Raw genomic sequence first — 18,145 nt, forward strand, 5'->3', positions numbered from 1 at the left:
ATCCTAATGCATTTACCCTCTGTGTGTATGTGTCTGTGTGTGTGTGAGAGAGAGTGTGTGATCAATGAGTCAGAGCGACTTTAACCTACCGAACAGAATTATGCTTTGCTGCCATCTTCTGGTTTTGTCTCACATTACATCCAGGCGTGTGTTTTCTTTAATAATTGCTGTGATTGCCTTCACACTGACTGAACTCCGTCTCTGCTTTACTGAATACACATGTTGTGTATAAACAAACAACAGCTTCAAAGGATTGGAGCTTTAGCTGTCACTCAAAGTGCTTTCAGGCACATAAATCACTTCAGGCTTCATTCTTTCAGCTATACTTCCGACATTTTCCAATATTTCAGGGGCTTTTAGTTAAGTTAAGTTAAGCAAAGTTCGGGTCAAAAAATGGTCAAATGTAGAAGAATGGTGTCGTTGTAATTACTGTTATTACATTTTGGTGTATAACTTTTGGACTGTAAGTCATAGAATTCAAATGTGTACTTGTATCTCCTTCAATTGTCACTAAACTATTCAGCCTTGGCAGAGGTGTCCTCCCTCTGAGTGCTCTCTTGTAGTTGCTCTGTTGCCTCTGCTGCTCTTTCATGTGGCCTAATGACAACATTTTGTGTTTTGAAGTAAGCGATCAGTTTCCATAGTTTTGACCCTTGTAGGATAAAAGAGCAGTTTGGCCATATTAATGTGAGGCTTGTATCCAATAAGGACTGAGTGAATGATGCTGGTTGTTGTAGTTGAAGTCCTCCAGATTGGCTGAGAGTGAAGAAAAAAGCTCTTCAGAAAGATGAGACTTGATGCTTATCAGTAAAACAGACACAGATCAACCAGTGTTTGATCTGAGTAAGAGCCTCCATGCTCCTCTTCTCCATAGATGATGAAGTGAAGCTGCTCAGTCTGAAGCTGCAGTGATAACAACATCAGCATGTGGCCTGAAAGTCCCCTTTATTGTTGACATACACACACAGAGTGGCTTCCTCTCATTTGTGGTCTGGGCTAGGAGATGTAAGCTCCACTAACTCACACAGCTTCATGCTTTAGTGACTGCGTTCACAAAGTCTATGTGCGCGCGTGTGTGTGTGTGTGTGTGTGTGTGTGTGTGTACCCACCCATCATGCACTGCAACACACTGTACATGATGCGATCCACCGTTACTTTGCTTTAAAATGTTTACAATGTAAATTGGACTTTCTGGTGTCTCTGTTGTCCCTCAGTGGGCCTCGTCTGCTTCTTCCTCATTAAGTGAGGATCACCACATCCTCAGACTGCAGCCTGACTTGTGGCTGAGTTGCATTAGGGCCTATTTGAGGTCACTGTGGACGGAGGGATCGCTTTCTTTGCCTCTTTTAAAAGCAATTTCTCCCTGAAATGTTTACTGAAATGTTGAGATGCTTTTTGATTTAAAGGGCTTTCATTAAATGGGGACATATTATTCTGCTTTAATGTTCTTATTTTCATGGATGGGTCTCCTTTGAATACTTTGGAATGCTTTAATGTGCAAAGACACAGTCAGTATGTTAACATGAAAGTTAGAATGTTTAAATTGTTTTTTTCTCCAGATGTCCTGTAAACACTTTAACAATAAATGGATTTATTCAGGCATGTTAATATTACATCATTGTAGGACAGTCACACATGTTTCCTCATCTGAAATCGTCCTTAAATCACATGATCACTTCTACTCTCCCTTGCTGCAGCACTGCTGTGCACACTGATTAGAAATTGGCCATTTTAGGTATATTTTAGAAATTTTAAGGTACTCTTTAAGACCCTGCGGAAAAAGCTGCTCTGTTCTGATTGGCCGGCTGGGTCGGATTGAAGCTTTCAGGGCAGTTTGGCTTTGTAGGTGATCTGAGGGTTATGGAGATTAGAGAGATGTGATCTAGGATACAGCCTTCTGATTGGCTGAGCCGAGAGGAACAAAATCCTCTGAATATTAAACATTTTTTCCAGGGTTAAGCAGCATGAATTTAGACTCTGAAGCAGAAAAACTTGAACCGAGAAAGAAGTAAGAGATTTTGGTGTCACGTGATTCCGACGGACCAATCAAATTTGCTTACTCAACGTATTCCTATACCGACCACATCTGGCCAGTTGTTAACAAAGGAGAAAAAACATAATTGAAGAAAATGCAGGATACAGGATCAACAGCTGTTTTAACCAGTATTTGTGTTTTAGTAATGTGAACTTTCCTTTAATCACCAGTGCACAATATACGGCGGGTAACGAGTAAAATGGACTCACAATAGCTACAGCTGCAATAATACGACCCCATTCATGTGTTACCGGCATGGAATTGGTTGATATAAAATATTGTATTAAAAAGATGACATGGGAGAACAGGATGACTCGTACATGAACAGTGTTAGTGCGACGTGAACAGTGACCGGTGATCTAACACACGACAGCAACGATGACAACAACAGTAACAACCACAACAACAATGCTTTGGATTATTCAAAAAAGTAAAAAAATCACAATCTTGTGTCTCCGTGACAGAGCGAATAGAACCGTACACTCAATACTCTGTAGAAAATAAAACACACACACATACTCCACACTCGACGTCTACAGTGGAAATCTTTTCTGTTTTGGTAATAGTCTTTTTTTACTTATCAATCTTATATTTATGTCATTGGCATATTTCTATATAATCAGTGCTATTGTCATATTTATCTATGTATCTATGTACAGAACGGATCTATTCATATTTTCTGTGTTTTTCTATGAACACTGGATACTATGATTGGGTTCAAAACCAAAGAAAAAGTGATTACCAGTCTAGTAAACATGTCGCTAAGTTTATGAGTCTCCTCAAAGTGCAAGACTGTGATGGAGGGAAAAGTGCATGAGTCCCGCCACCGAATCACTCAACAGCTGCGTAAAGATTAAGATCCAAATACATCAAACCATGCCTATGGAGCAGGATGGGATCAGCAAACACACTCTCTCGTCTAAAATCACGATTCCAACATGACAGTAACACGTCTGTGCCATGACTTTAAGGTAAGCCCCGCCCACCACCCCCAGCGTACACGTGGTTTGGTACGGCCCGGTGCGGTTCAGCTCGGATTTTATGAAGCCAGCTGAACTGAACTGGTGCCCTGGCGTAAAGCGACAGACAGCAGTGTGTGAAAGACAGGAAGTGCATTTTCACTTGCACTTCCTTTGGCAAGAAATATGCAACAGTCAAAAATGCATCCCTGCTTCAACTGTAGGGGTAAGAAGGTGAAGATTAGAGACGTTTCTTGTAAACATTTCATGCGTTACCTTGGTGATAAAGTTATTCATAGGTGGCATGATTGGGGCGATACGATTCCAAGTCAAACATATTCCAATCAGATTTACATTTGGAGTTCCAGATGAGCAGTAAAGGTCGGAGCCAAAGCCGTGGCTCTGCACCAAACCTCATTCATCTGTCTGGGACATTTACAAGCCCCCATGATTACATTTTCACTTCCGGGGACTCAATTGTGCCAAGTCATAATTGCCAAACTCCTGCCTACTGGCCAAGATTTCACTTGTTGCCTAGCAACTCTGGCTTACTAAAAAAGCCTTTAAACCTGTTCTGTCCTGCAGAGTCGACGCACAGAGTGACTGGACTTGTTGTTGCTTTTATTTTTGTTCTGTGAAGTGTTTTAAAAGCAGCTCGTCTTCTCTGTGATACACTGCTGAGTGTGGCTTTACGTCAGCTGACCGACTCTCTTCACGCGTTGTGAGGATGGGGGCGACACAGCAACAAATTCGGGTCACAATAGCCAAACATTAACATCCTCAACCTTGTCGTCACACACACAAAATGGCAGTTCCACTTACTAAATACAGACACGCACACAACGGAAGTTTCAAAACCCACCTGGAGCAGAAATCATTTTCACATCGAACAAGAGAACATCACGATCCAGATGCTTTATGCATGCAGCGCTTGACACACCGGAGTCCTTTACTAAGCTTTTGTTACAGGAGCCGAGAGAGAGAGACGTGCAGAAGTCAAACTACACGCTGCCTGATCGCCTGCTCTGCCTCAGGAGTGCGTCAGGCCCAAATCGGTTCTGTCACCCGATCATAACGGTGAAAACTCAGAACTGACATCGTGTAAGGAGCCGTTCCTCTCCTGAATCACTACTCTTTGAATTTTCCACCTCCGTCTCTGCTTGTGAAACAGTTCCTGCTGACAAACTCTTAGTAAATGTGGTAAAAGTTGCTATTGAGGCTTGAGATCAGTCCCTTGGCTCGTAGTTCTCTATTGTGTAGTGTGCAGCCGTGTTTTAATGAATAGTTACAGTACCACAGAAAACAATGAGGGTGAGAAAGGGAGAGAAAGAGAGAGAAAGAGAGAGAGAATGAAAGAGAGAGAGAGAGAGAGAGAGAGAGAGAGAGAGAGAGAACCCTCCATCCTCTTTTGTCACTTCGACTTGGCATCGCTTCAGTATTACAACTTAGACACAGCTCTCAGTGTCTGCACAAGAACGTTAGTGTGTGTGTGTGTTTGTGTGTGTGTGTGTGTGTGTTTCCGTGCGCTCCTGTTGTCCTCCTACGCCTCCTCCTCTTCCTCCTCCTCCTCCTCACTGAGTCGGGGAGCAGTCGTCCAGATCCAGCAGCTCTCTCACCAGTCTCTCTCCAAACTGCGCTCGGCTGTAACGTTTGGCCGTGTAGGCGTCGGACATCTTGTAGAGGATGTACGCGTTGTTGATGGCGATGCTGATGCTCAACCAGAAGACCTGCTGCCAGGTCTTATTGGGCTTATGGAAGATAAAGTACCTGTAGGAGAAGAACATGAACCAGGTAGATTATAATGACTGTTTACATCCTTAACAGCACTTTTCATGTCTCCCATAAATGTAAACAAAGAAATGCAGGTTGTGATCTGCTTACTTGCTGTACTTGTCATCATATTTGCAGATGTAGCTGAGATGTGCAGCAAAGGCCTCCACAGCCAGAGGACATGGGATCTCCCCACTTTTCCTCTTAATTATCACACCTGCACACACACACACACACACACACACACACACACACACACACACACACAGAGTAAGAGTTTGCAATCCGCAACCAGAGATATAGAAACTCAACTTTAGTTTCCAAACGTTTTGAGGGTAAAAGGTCTTGATGATCAAGAAAAGGCTGAGGGGAAAGAGTGTGACGTTCACTCTGGTGATTTGTTGGGATTCTGCGCCTCCTAGTGGCCTGGAGTGGCATGGAAGTGAACTCGTCTCATATTACCCACGATGAGGTATGATGGGAGTTTTCCATGTATGATTGATGATCATAATAAAGATATATCCTTTATTAATGGCATCGTAAAGTAAATTTGTTTTTCCTTTTTGAACAGAACACACACGCACACCCAATAAATCAATATTGAATAATAAAGGTTTGCTAAACTGGATCCCAGCCTCTGCTTTTTATTTATCGATCTAAAGCACTCAGAGAAGTTTAATCAACTCTGGATTACGTCATGAGAGCAGAGGATCATGATCCTCGTCCCTGGCAGGAACGGATTATCATGGATTAGGCGCTCCAGTGTATTTTCCCTGTCATGGACGCTGAAACACGCCTCAGTTTTACCCCATGTGAACTCGCATCCATGAACCTCCGGCCCTAAACGTGTCGCTCTCATGATTAAACAATGACCTGATTCCCGGCTGACCTTGTTTTGTAGGGGAGTACGCGTTGGTCAGGAACCTGAAGTGTCCTTTGTTGTACCAGCTTATCAGCGACATGCTGCCTTTCATCATCACTCGTGACAGGCCGCGCTGTGCTGGTGTGGAGCCGCAGACCAGCATGCACTGGGGCAGGCCGGTGCAGTCGCTCTTCCTGGTGCTCAGCAGACCGCAGCAGTAAATTTCTGCAGGGGGACAGATAGCAGAGACTCTGTTGGTGCTGGAGATGAAGAGGCTGTCAATCTCTCACACAGCTGCCAAACATCTTTTATCCTGGGCGTCGTCTGCGTCTCTCTCCACTCCTTTCTTTACTCACTTCTTACATGGATGAGTGTAAAGGGAAACAATCATGTGGTTGACTGCAGCTGATTTGGTGGAGTAATCAATTTAGACAATGATTTCTATCTCTGTGCCGTGTGTGTGTGTGTGTGTGTGTGTGTGTGTGTGTCCACAGTCTGAGCTGCAGTGTAGTGAGGAATAATTAACTCTGCTAATTAAATCCCACATGATGTATTTGAAGGGGAAAACAGCGGACGATGTTGCCTCATGCTTGGAATTCCAGCTGAATGTGAGGTGTTTGATTCGCCTGCTTGGGACGACTAAATATTGATCATATCTGCCTCCTTTCTCTCTTTCTTCTGCTTTGCCCGACAGGCTGTAAAATTGTCTTTCATTGTTTGGCGGGCAGGCAAGAATGCAAAGCTAAAGCCTTCGCAGTGCTGATAACACCAAAGGCGCCTGATTTAGTTTGCTGCATATTTGTCTTCTGCATTGCTGGCACTTTATACAGCTGATAACACCGTGACATGGGGACATTTTGATGATCTCAAGGATGATGATGATGATGATGAATTCACACATATTCTTAGCGGTGACAAAGCCCAGCACTCCCCCCTGAATCTCCCAGTGAGAGGACAGTAAATAGAGTTTATTACACAACATCCCAGTGGTGTTAAAAATGGTATTTGCTGGTTGCCTGGCAATAAAAAAAATCTATTTTAACAGTTCTGCATGTCTGAGATTCGGTATTTTTCCTGTTGTAGGAACAAATCTGAGTCACTTAATGATAGAACAAAGCTCCTTTGGTTCAGGGATCTTATGATAATCTTAAAATATGTTAGAATAAAGTATGTTTTTGTGTAATTCTTCTCTCACTTCATTGCTTGTGTACCTTGTTTGCTGAATTCGGTGAAGAGGCTGAGGCTTGTGATAGACGGCCCGGTGAAGATGATGGTGTTCTTCCCAGAGATGTTCTGGCAGAGCTGCTTGGCCACCAGGCTGTGGAGCTGAGGCTTGTTCTTCAGGGTGGACAGACCGTCTGTCCCCTGGCCATCCTTCAGATGGACAGAGATCTGCAGAGTTAAGAGGATATGAAGAGAAATGACAGTTGGGCCAAATGAAGTTTCCAAAATGGAAGCAGTTCATCTTCTGGAGAGCTGACAGACATTCTCTGCCACCAACCACTCGATGCTGCTGCCAGTTTGGGTCTCTTTAACAGGTCCATTACATTTTAGATCGAGTCTGATTATGTCATCATATTGTACTTGTGGTCGGGTCCAGCTGTCATCTGCTTGGTTCGGGTTTGCGTCTCTTATTTGGGGTTTTCCAGAGTTCTGCTCTGGTTTATACCCAGCTTGTAGAACCTGTCTAGACCTCTTAACTGACTTTTAGATTTTGATATTTCTTGTGCACAAGTCCAGTAGACATTTTGGCCTAATGGTGGCGCTGGAGGAAAGGTCAGAGGGGTCACCCAAGACTTTGGAATTCATCATCAGGGGACCATGAATCTCCAGAGAACTTGAACCTAAATCAGTCCAGTAGTTTTCCCTGACACACCGTCATGTTATGAGGACTCAAAGTTATTCCAAACGGTGATATTCATAAGTGGTTGACAGAGCTCAGTGTGCAGACCTTTATTAAATAAACACAAACAAATGTACACACACACACACACACACACACACACACACACACACACACAGATGCTCTCTTTACTTTATTACAGTCCAGCGTCTCCCTTCTGCTGTACTTCACGAGCTGAATGGCATTAGTCTGATTAGACACGATCTACCTCAGGCCTGTAGCTATCACACTAAGTGGCCAGTCAGTCTGTGTGTTCGTGTGCGTGTGTGTGCATGTGTGTGTGTGTGCACGCTGCCTAATGGAAACTCATTGATTCACTCCATTAACTCTCTCTTTATTTCTCTTTTTTTTTGCTCTCTCTCTCCCTTGACACAATTCATTTAGAGGGAGCAGCTCTGCACACACGCACACGCACACACACACACACACACATCAGCACACAGACGACTGGTAAACACTGACTGACTGCCAATGTGTGTTGACAGTGTGAATGCTAATGCTTATTTGTTAAATGAATGGAGTAATGGCCTCACTTATATCCTCTAATATTCCTTATACACGGCCTGTTGCCTTATTGTGTCAGGTTCTAGCTTTGGGCTAATCTGATAAATGACCAGTATGTACATGTTTTCTTCTTAGACTTTATCATTTCAGTTTATGGCTCTTTGTAATTCACATTTCTGGTCAATGGAGATGTTCCAGGTCCATTATTCTCTAAATAATGACATCTTAACTTGATAACAGACGAGTCCGCTCAACTAGACTGTTCACTGCTGTTTCACAAAGCTAAGCTACTTTGTATCACAGTTGCCAGCATTCCTAGCTAGATACAAACTAGCATTGTCTTCTTTTCGTTAACCAAGAAGAAGTTGGGTCAGGTTTTTGAAGAGTGAAATAAAACTGAAACGTGACAAGACGTCAACATCCACATCCTGAAACATGTCAATGTGTTGCGTCTCACGATTAAAGGAGACATAGCCATTATGTAGCTAGCTTGTAGCTTCGCCTCTGCAGCCATTGTTTACGTAGCAGTGCAGTTGCTAAGCTACTAAACGATGGACTTTTTTCTCAGCTGTGGACTGCAATTACTTGTACATTCATTTCAAATGAAGACACTGTGTGAAATGATTGATCTCTTTTGTCAGTAGCTGAATGAGCAGCAAAGGAGAGAAAATAGAAGAGACTCATAATTCTGATCATGTTTGCTTCTCTGTCCGACAGTAATGTCATTATTGGACGACATCCAACACAATGGAACACACACACACACACACACACACACACACACACACACACACACACACACACACACACACACACACACACACACACACACACACACACACACACACACTCTCTCTCTCTTTGCCCAGATTCTGTTTATTTATCCTCTCTTTGCAGTTCAAAGGCCTTTTGTTCTCCATTTTCTTCCAGGGTTGCTGCACTTGTGTAACCATGTTCTAATGTACTTTGGTTCAGAATCGCTAAGGCACTTGAAAGATGTAACTGCAGCGTATCTTTTCAGTGTAGTCTCTTTATTTGTGTGTGTGTGGGTGCTTGTATGTGGGTGGATGGGAGGATTGCAAACAAGCCTCTTCACTTTAACAATCTATCAACAGAGTATTCTGCTTGAATAAGGATCAGCGTCCCCTCTAAATGGCCTGGTTGTCCCAAACTGTAAACACTGGTTAGTTATTTAGTAGAAGATCGCCTGGAGCACAAACTCGACCTCTTGCATTTTGGGGACAGCAGCTGGAGGTGGATTCAGCCTGTAGTGGTCAGAGACGCTTAGATCCGTCAGTCCTGCTGTGCTGCGCCTCAGATAAACGCTTGTGTTATATAAGCTGGCGTGGGAGTGGAAGGTTACAGAGGGGGCGAGGTTGTTAGTGAGCGGAGTAAATGTGTGTGTATGTCTGTGTGTGTGTGTGTGAATCCACAGATCTGTTCTTTCGCCAGCAGCGATTCCACTACGATGCATTGAAGGAAATGGTGTAATGTTGAATACCAGCTTGGAGTTTGCTACTCATATATGATCCACAAACTGTTCACTAGTTTAGACAGTAAACATTCACTTTTAATCTATTGAAGGTGATATTGTTCCTCTTACATCGCTTGTCACTGTTTCTTCTGCAGCCTTCTTGTATTTGCTGAAATCATAATCTATCTGCATGAATGTATCTTTAGTAGGTTGATCACAAATCCAAACCCTATTCTGAATGTTTGGTGTGTTTAGATTTTAATGTAATGCCTTCTCTCTCTCTCTCTCTCTCTCTCTCTCTCTCTCTCTCTCTCTCTCTCTCTCTCTCTCTCTCTCTCTCTCTCTCTCTCTCTCTCTCTCTCTCTCTCTCTCTCTCTCTCTCTCTCTCTCTCTCTCTCTCTCTCTCTCTCTCACTCTCACTCTCACTCTCAAACACACAGGTGGTCAATAAATCGACTGTCTGTCTGGCACTGATCTCTTTTCCAGCTGATTTGTTGCTGCTACCTGGCAGATGAATCCGGTGGAGGTGCACTGACGAACCCACAGGCTGAACTTCCTCTTCTTCCTCTTCCTCAGCTCTCTTTCCGTACAGGTGGCGATGAACACTGGGTCTTCGTCTATCAAGGGCTCATGAAGAACCTGGAAAAAAACACAAGTTTACTTTGTATGTGTGTAACGTGTTGAAGAAATAACATTTGAGAGAGGGAGGGAAGAGAAACCTGCAGATTTATTGAAGTTTTCGTAGAAATCACACTTTCTGCCTCACACTAAATATTTGCATTTCAAATAACCTCCATGTTTCTCTTCCTGTCGTCTTTCTGCTCTCTCTCTCTCTCCCTCTCTCTGTATTGTTCATTTGAATGGAGCTGAAGGCAGCGCCCAGCAGCAGCTCCCTCCTTCGATCGGACAAAGAGCAACAAGTCATTTCCCAGTCAAATACGGAGTTGTAAAACGAATGAGGATATCTACCCCGGTGACGGATGACCTCATCCAAACCACCATTATAATGGCCTTTGGAGAAATATCCTGTGGCTGCCACCCATCTGTTCACCTCCATTAGTGCGGCGGTGGACACTAAAGCGACGTCTGGTGATCTCTCCATCACTCAGCGGTGGGATAGCTTATGTGCCTCAATGTCAGAGGAGAGAGCAGCGTCAGAAAATACAAACGTCAACATGTTGTTACTGTCCTGCAGCAGCTCCAGTCCTAAAAGCTCCAAAGCATCAAGAGGGCCAAAATCAGTCCTGCACGCACAATGTTTCACTTGTTCATTCTCTTAACTCGCTGCTTTGTCCTCTCAAAGCCATGCGCAAGCTCACACTGCCTCACTTCCTCTCTGAATTCTTTGACCAGTCCCTCTAAATTCGAGCCAGTAAGAGATAAAGGAAGTTGCTTTTAATCGGCTGGCTCACATCACATGGATAAACGCTGATAGTTTCCAATTAAACTGCCAACGCACTTGACAGATTTCTGGTACTTGGGCACAAATCTGTAGAATCCACTTTCCTCCCTGTGTTTAAAGCTTGACCACTCTTCCGTCCCTTTGCTTCGCTCCATTTGTTATGATTGGCTACGTTTAGTTTCTGATGTCTGCAGAGGGGCGACACGTTCGGTCTGTGCCACTCTCATCGAAAATCTGGGCCCACTCAGTACGTCTGGCACAGAAAACTAACATGATAAAACAAACTGGCCTAGATACACCAGCACCCCCATCGCTACATACACACACCCACCCAAACACACTCAGCCTGACACAACCACGTTGCCCTCATTCCTTTACATTGATCATATTTCACATTTAAATCCGAGCTATTGTTTTCTTTTACACTGGAGTGAATGGAGAAGGAGTTTGTGTTAAAAGCTTGTATTTCCCAAATGCATTACAGCACCGACGCGACAAACAACGATGACGTGATAGCACTCATTCTGTATCAGGACCACAAGCAAATCAATCAACTGCAACCCAGAAACCCATTAATTCTTAAGAACCAAGGACTGGCTGACATCCATTTTCATTGGTGACCATGAATATTGTTCATTTTCATCTTGTTCTCTGTCACGACTTTGCCCCAAACACATTTAATGCTTTAAAAAATGCTTCTTGGTCTTGATGGAGATGGAGGCCACAGCCAAAGGAGGAGAGCAAACTTGGTGCCTCACTGTCCCACTGTGCATAAATGTAGATCTGATGCAGACATTGCACGTCTCTGGGGGCTGCAAACAGAGAGCAAACTAAGCCCTCTGGAGCGTGTAAAGCACTTTGAATTGCCTTTGTGTTTGAACCGTGCTATATAAATGAATTAGCCCCGCCTTGGAGTGCTTTGAAATGGTTTGGTCAAATTAGTGACTGGCGGCGTGATGGGTATGATTGTCCAAATGCATTTTAAGATTCATTCACCCTGACACTGATACACTGCACCCACCTGTGTCTGCGAGGGCCTGAAGGTGCAGTTGAACGACTGTTGCAGCGAGTCCAAGAAGGGCTGGATCTTGTAGAGTCCCTGGTTGCTTCCCTGCGATGGCCGAAAAGCCACAATGTGGAAGTACTTGAGGATCTTCTCGAAGCGCGCCTGGCTCATCTTCAGGGCGATGCTTCTGTTGCTGAAGAAGCCCGAGCTCCAGATGCTGAGCACCGATTCACAACGGTGGACGCTGGTGGAGGTGACGAAGCCAAGGAAGGCTTTCATCTCTTGGGCTGTGACGGGACACCAGCCTTCGTCTGAGCCAAAGCGTTCCTGGAACTTCTTGGCGTACATGTTGGTCTGAGTGACCATGTTTTGGATGCAATTGTCCGGCACGAAGAGCTGGAAGAAGTCCAGCGCTGTGGCACTGGCTGGCATCTTCTGGGCAGGGCCTGGATGGGGAGAGAGAGATGGATAGCATGAGAGACGAGACCAGGAAATAAGAGAAATAGTGACGCAGATCATAAAACACAACACAGAACTCTCACAAAATCACAGTTTTGAAGTAGATTAGAGCAGCCAGTGTTTCTTGGTTGGCTCCAGACAGAAACTAGAGCAGAGGGAAGATCCATGTATTCATGCCGTGAACTGCACTAAATCACCCAGACTGAAGAATACTGCAAGTTACTACACAGACAGCTCAAGCTATAATTCAGACTCAGCTGCACAGGTCAGCGGTTCCAAAGTTTGCACAACACGACAGTCACCAGACACTTTCAGGGCTTTGTTGTTTTAGCATCACGACAAGCACCAAATCAAAACACACACCGCCCTTCACTCAGCGGCCACTTTATTACATACACCTGTACTACGTTATGTAATATGCTGATAATGTTCGGCTTTCTTGATAGTTACTGATGCTGTTATGTAAGACTGCGGCGTAATGAAAGGTGTCGGCAATATTCTGTCTCCCTCATGTACTCAACGAAATACAATATGCAATACAATTCGATCTTATATAACAGCAGGTAGGATTTATAGCAAGGAAGCAAAGAAATGTAATGCTTCTGAGGTGTAGTTACCATGAAGCCCAGAAGGAAAAACCCTACTTTGAGACATTCTACATATTTCTTGTTTAATAGCGCTTGTTCTGGCAGTCAGCATTGCATATAATACATCTTTTTTTTGTTAAGGAGATCCACAAGTAGTAAATCTGTAACATTAACAGTGAAGCTTGTTCAGTAGGACCGGATTTAGGCAGCAAAAGAGACTGAAACGGCTGTCTTAATTTCAGGGAACCTGGAAGTCCCCTTAATGCTGTTTTTCGAAGATCATTTAAATTTTTACCAGGGACCGGGGACACTCAGGCCTATGTGGTTAAATTAAAGTATTTACCACCAGAAAGCTGTTTGTCCCTGATGCCTGACATTCAAGTCGCGTTGTTGTTGTGTTTGTTTAGTGAAGCGATAGATAAAGATTTTCCTTTCTAATTGTTGCAAACCGCTGGAAAGTGGGGACGGCAAACAGAACAACTTCAGGCTCAATTAAACACCAAAATCTCATTATCGGTGAACAGCACCGAACAAGGTAATCTCTCCCATTCTCCTTTATCTCCCTTTCTCTCTCTCTCTCTCTCTCTCCAGACCCTTTTCTGTCCTTCTGTCTCACTCTCTCCAGCTCCTACAGAAGGACGTTACACCGCTCTTTGTGTCAGGTTCCACATAATACTAGGAAAGGCTGCAATTGTAACTGTGAAGCCAGAAGGTTTAGAAAAACACACACATCAGCCCACACGAGGCGGATGCTTGTGGACTGGATGGCAGCAGCGGGCCCACAAGGCAGCGCTGGAGATCTGCTCATTTGCATCGAATGCGATTTTGAAAGCCGAAGGTAGAATCCAGCGTGACTTCCTCGGAGGGAGTGGCTCCTTGATAACAACATCAATCAGACTAGCAGATGGAAGAGCCACAGAGGCAGAATGACTCACCTGAGCTCCACACAGGGACGAGCCAAAAATATGTAACCGGAGGAAATAGAACACAAACTCCTTTTTTATGGATAACGGAATTGTTTCATCTGCTGTTTTGAGAAAACAAGATTTCTCACACACCCCTGCCAGTTCATCTTCATTGAGCTGTGATGCAGCTGGAGGAATGATCTTCTACTACAGCTCCTAATTCTACTACTGAGACATCATTGTTGCTTTGTAAGCTCTAAAATATTACCAATTACTCCACATACACACAACAAGTATCATTCCTGTCCTAATGTTAGACGCCTAAGCTTTTATAGCCACAGCTTTAGGAATTACAGATTACAGACTATTCAGGGAGGATGAGCCTGAAAACACACACTAAGCTGAGTTTCAACGGATATTACAGATGTGAGCACGGATCCCACGGTTTCAGGCGGACTAGAAGGGTTTTCCCAGATGGAGAATTTCGAAATATAGCCCAGAGAGAGGAGGTAAAAAATGAGACGGCACGTATCGAACGGACAGAGAATCCACCCTGCTGCATATTTAAAAGGCTTGAATGAGCACCTGATCGGATTACGCCGTGTAGTTGGTTGTTTTTGGAAATAGTAACGTATGAGAGAGAGAGTGAGAGAGAGAGAGAGAGAGAGAGAGAGAGAGAGTGAGAGAGAGAGAGAGAGAGAGAGAGAGAGAGACGTAAAAGGGAACAATGAACAGACAGCAACCTGGCAGGCAGAGAGCAGAGCCACTCTGCAAAGTGAAAGAATAAATAGCTCTTTAATTCCCGTCTACGTAATGACAATGTGGTTATATAATCTCAGATGGCCGTGTATGTTTAGTAATCCTCTGGTCAAACCTACGACATAATCTGACACTATGAGGAGCCTAACATGGCTCCCGTATGTGCGACCTTGAGTGATTTCAATCTGAACAAAGCTTCAAAATTCTCTTTCTGCTGAAACACCATGAGGGAGTAAATCAGGGACGGGTTCAGACCTCCGTGGGGTTCATGGGAGGTGTGTGTGTGTGTGTGACTGGAGGTGCATTCTGATGGGGGCTGATGATTTATGTACAAGGTGCAGAGCCTCCGGAGGGGAGAGGGGAACCAACCGTCACATCAACTCTGCATCTCTGTCAGCGCTGCCACAGTAGGGAGATAAAGACAGACACACAGACAGTCAGACAGACGGATAAGTGGGCCAGCAGACAGGCAGGTGCACCGACAATAAGACAGCCAGGTGTTAGACCAACAGACAGACAGAGAGAGAGAGAGAGAGAGAGAGAGAGAGAGAGAGAGAGAGAGAGAGAGAGAGAGAGAGAGAGAGAGAGTGAGAGAGAGAGAGAGAGAGAGAGATCTGATATATCATTGTTCAGCCGTAGTGGAAATCTCATCTGGCGTTTTCCCATCACACACCATTAAATAAAGTGGAGAAACATATTTGTGTGTATCAGGACGATCTGTGTGTGTGTATGTGTGTGTGTGTGTGTGTGTGTGTGTGTGTGTGTGTGCGCAGTCGATAAGATCAGAGCTGAAAATCGTTTTTTTGAGGTTTGAAGTTTGATTTAGTTCCTCTGCAGCCTTCCAGCTCCTCCATCATCTCCAGCCATGACACAGTGATAGGTCGGGACCACACCCGCTCTGCCTGTGTCTGCACAAACACACACTAACTGTCAGAGCACCAGGCTGTACAAAGACACACCTGCTGAGCTTAAGTCAACACAGCCAAGGGAGTCTAATACAAAATAGGAAAGAGTGAGATGCAGGAGCCCCAAAGGGCCTCGGAGCTTTCCTCACCCAGGGCCAGTCGGAGTGATAAAGGGAGGCAGCAGCCAGCAGAGCACAGCTGGAGGACATTAATTTTCTGTTTATTTAGGGTGCAGTGCAATAAGGGCTACACACACACACACACACACCTGCCGTACCTGGGGTCCCTTCAATCCTGGGAACCTGAGTATTAATAAAACAAGAGCCACTCAAAATTCTTTTCAGACTCCTGAGTCCTCGACTAAAAATGCTGTCTCATGGTCACATGAGAGAATTCTGCTCTGAGCACAGAGAGAAGAGAGAACAAGTCAGTCTGACACAATCTGCACTGGTTTAACTTGAACGACACAATGTTGAGAGAATGCAACCAGTGCCTTTAGTTCAGTGTGTGGATGCTCTGGTGTGTGTTTGTGTGTGAGCAGATTGAGGCCACGAGTCCATGCTGTCTCTGCCATATGCCTGCTCTGCTCTCAGGGTGCATTAGTGCAACGTGTCGATGTGGAGACGGGACGGCAGAGCCAACAAAACACCTCTGCCCCAAGAGAAGAAGAGGAAGAGGAGCCAAGAGTGACACGAAGAGGACAAACCCCCCTGCCTCACGTGCCGAGTAGAGTCAGACGGACAAAATGGATGAAAATGGCTCTGTGGAGGCCAAGAGGCAGACGGACGGGCAGACAGACAGGTGTGCACAGACAGACAGGTGCGCTTTGATTTGCTCACTTGCACACACATTCTCTGCTTTTGGAGGACAAACACTGGACCTGAAAAGTGGACAGCTTGAGCTTACAGCCCGTCTGATGTCAATACACTCACAAGCGTCTTCAGTCGACTTGGTGCAGGCACGACGAAGCACCAGTGAAAATGTGTGTATGCGTCTCTGTGTGTGTGTGTGTGTCCTTGTATGTACAGAACAGTATATGTGTATGTGTGTGTCTGTGTGCATGTAGAGCCAAGAGACCTGCAGACATCACGCTGCTGCTCTGAATTACATCCCTGCAATGCCCTGCACACACACACACACACACACACACACACACACACACACAGGACAGCATGTGTGCACCTCAGTACCAAAGGGTGAGGTATCAAAGGAATAACACTTAGCTTTCATTTAAAAAGGCAATTACCAATGCAGTAGTGGGCTTGAGTGTCACTTACGCTCACGTACGCACCAGGAACGCGCACACACACACACACACACACACACACACACACACACACACACACACACACACACACACACACACACATAAATGAAACTGCCGTCCGGTGGTAGCAGAGCCTTTAGTGCGGGCCTGTCTGTCCCGCTTCGCCCCCCGGACACAGCCTCTCTTTGCGGGCTTGACCTTACTCATCTCACCGTACGTCTCTTTGTACGGCGGCACCGTCACGTCCTGCAGCGTCTCCGTCCATCCGTCCTCCTCAGCCTGACTGCGGGACAGCGTGCCGGGCGGACCGGCTCCCAGTGCCCCGGCGTGCCCGCTCTCGTTGTCGCCGGAGCTTCGCTTCTTGTGCTGCTGCTCCTCCTCGCCCGGCTCGGCTCTGTAGTTGTCGGAGTCGGAGTCTCCGGAGGTGCTGTAGAACGGGTTGTCACTGCTGTCGTCCCCGGACTCGCCGAACACATCGTCGGATATCTGCAGGCTCTCGTACCGGGAGCGGGCCGCTTCCAGGAGAGACAGCGCCTTCCGCCCGCACTCCGCCATCTCTCTGATGATGCTCTGCTCTCCCTCTCTCCCTCTCTCTCTTCCTCTCCCTCTCTCTCTCTCCCCCGATGAGCAGCGTGTTCCCGGTGTCGCCTCGTAGGGGGGGTGGGGGGATGTGGTCCTCTCTCTCTCTCGCCTCCTCTCTCTCTCCGTGTGTGTCGGGGGGAGCTGTCCTCTCCAAGGGTACTGAAACGTTTCCGCTCCCCTGCTCCGCTCGGCTCGCCGCGTTGCGTTGCGCACTGGTCTCAGTTCTCACGTCCAACTCAGCATCCGGGTTGGACGATTTGTCCACACGGGGAAACTCCCAATGAACACAGGCCGCGTCAGCTGACTGCATCGCCCCGATCACTCCTCCAATGAGCTCCCTGCTGGGCAAACAGAGTGAAGATAGAGAAATGTCAAAATGATAATGACGGGGATATGAGTATATAGAAGATGATTGATTAATTATAATAATCATAAAGTAGAGAAGAAATATATCGTAAAATGTAGGAATCATTAACCACCACAGTCCCTTTCCCTCACACACAGACACACAGACACACACACACACACACACACACACACACACACACACACACACACACACACACACACAGACACACACACACACACACACACACTTTATCTATCTATCTATCTATCTATCTATCTATCTATCTATCTATCTATCTATCTATCTATCTATCTATCTATCTATCTATCTATCTATCTATCTATCTATCTATCTATCTCTTCTATATTCTGCCATTCCCCTTCTCGCCTGTGGGAGTCGCTGCAGCCTCATTGCCGC

General features: G+C 45.4%; 1 protein-coding gene across 1 annotated transcript; it reads right to left on the reverse strand.

The window, feature by feature from the left end:
- Window positions 1-971: 971 nt before the first annotated feature.
- pgbd5 (piggyBac transposable element derived 5) lies at window positions 972-17,652 on the reverse strand. The gene is made up of 7 exons (XM_076141796.1): window positions 17,010-17,652; window positions 11,931-12,361; window positions 10,012-10,146; window positions 6,838-7,018; window positions 5,654-5,851; window positions 4,876-4,981; window positions 972-4,761 (listed from the first exon to the last, which is right to left on the reverse strand). The coding sequence occupies exons 1-7, from the start codon at window positions 17,350-17,352 to the stop codon at window positions 4,566-4,568; spliced, it is 1,590 nt and encodes a 529-aa protein (XP_075997911.1). The 5' UTR covers window positions 17,353-17,652; the 3' UTR covers window positions 972-4,565.
- Window positions 17,653-18,145: the final 493 nt, after the last annotated feature.

The sequence above is a fragment of the Genypterus blacodes genome, unplaced genomic scaffold (genome assembly GCF_046128005.1).
Source record: "Genypterus blacodes isolate CSIRO-AG114 ecotype Tasmania unplaced genomic scaffold, CSIRO-AGI_Gbla_v1 ptg000020l_1, whole genome shotgun sequence".
NCBI classification, from domain to species: Eukaryota; Metazoa; Chordata; class Actinopteri; order Ophidiiformes; family Ophidiidae; genus Genypterus; species Genypterus blacodes.

Bases quoted from the DNA above. Each gene is read 5' to 3' on its own strand.
- pgbd5 (XM_076141796.1), bottom strand. From the start codon at position 17,352: ATGGCGGAGTGCGGGCGGAAGGCGCTGTCTCTCCTGGAAGCGGCCCGC. The intron at 4,982-5,653 runs GTCAGCCGGGAA...GTGTGTGTGCAG, and splicing joins GTACTCCCCTACAAAACAAG to GTGTGATAATTAAGAGGAAA. The intron at 4,762-4,875 runs GTAAGCAGATCA...CTTCTCCTACAG, and splicing joins TATGATGACAAGTACAGCAA to GTACTTTATCTTCCATAAGC.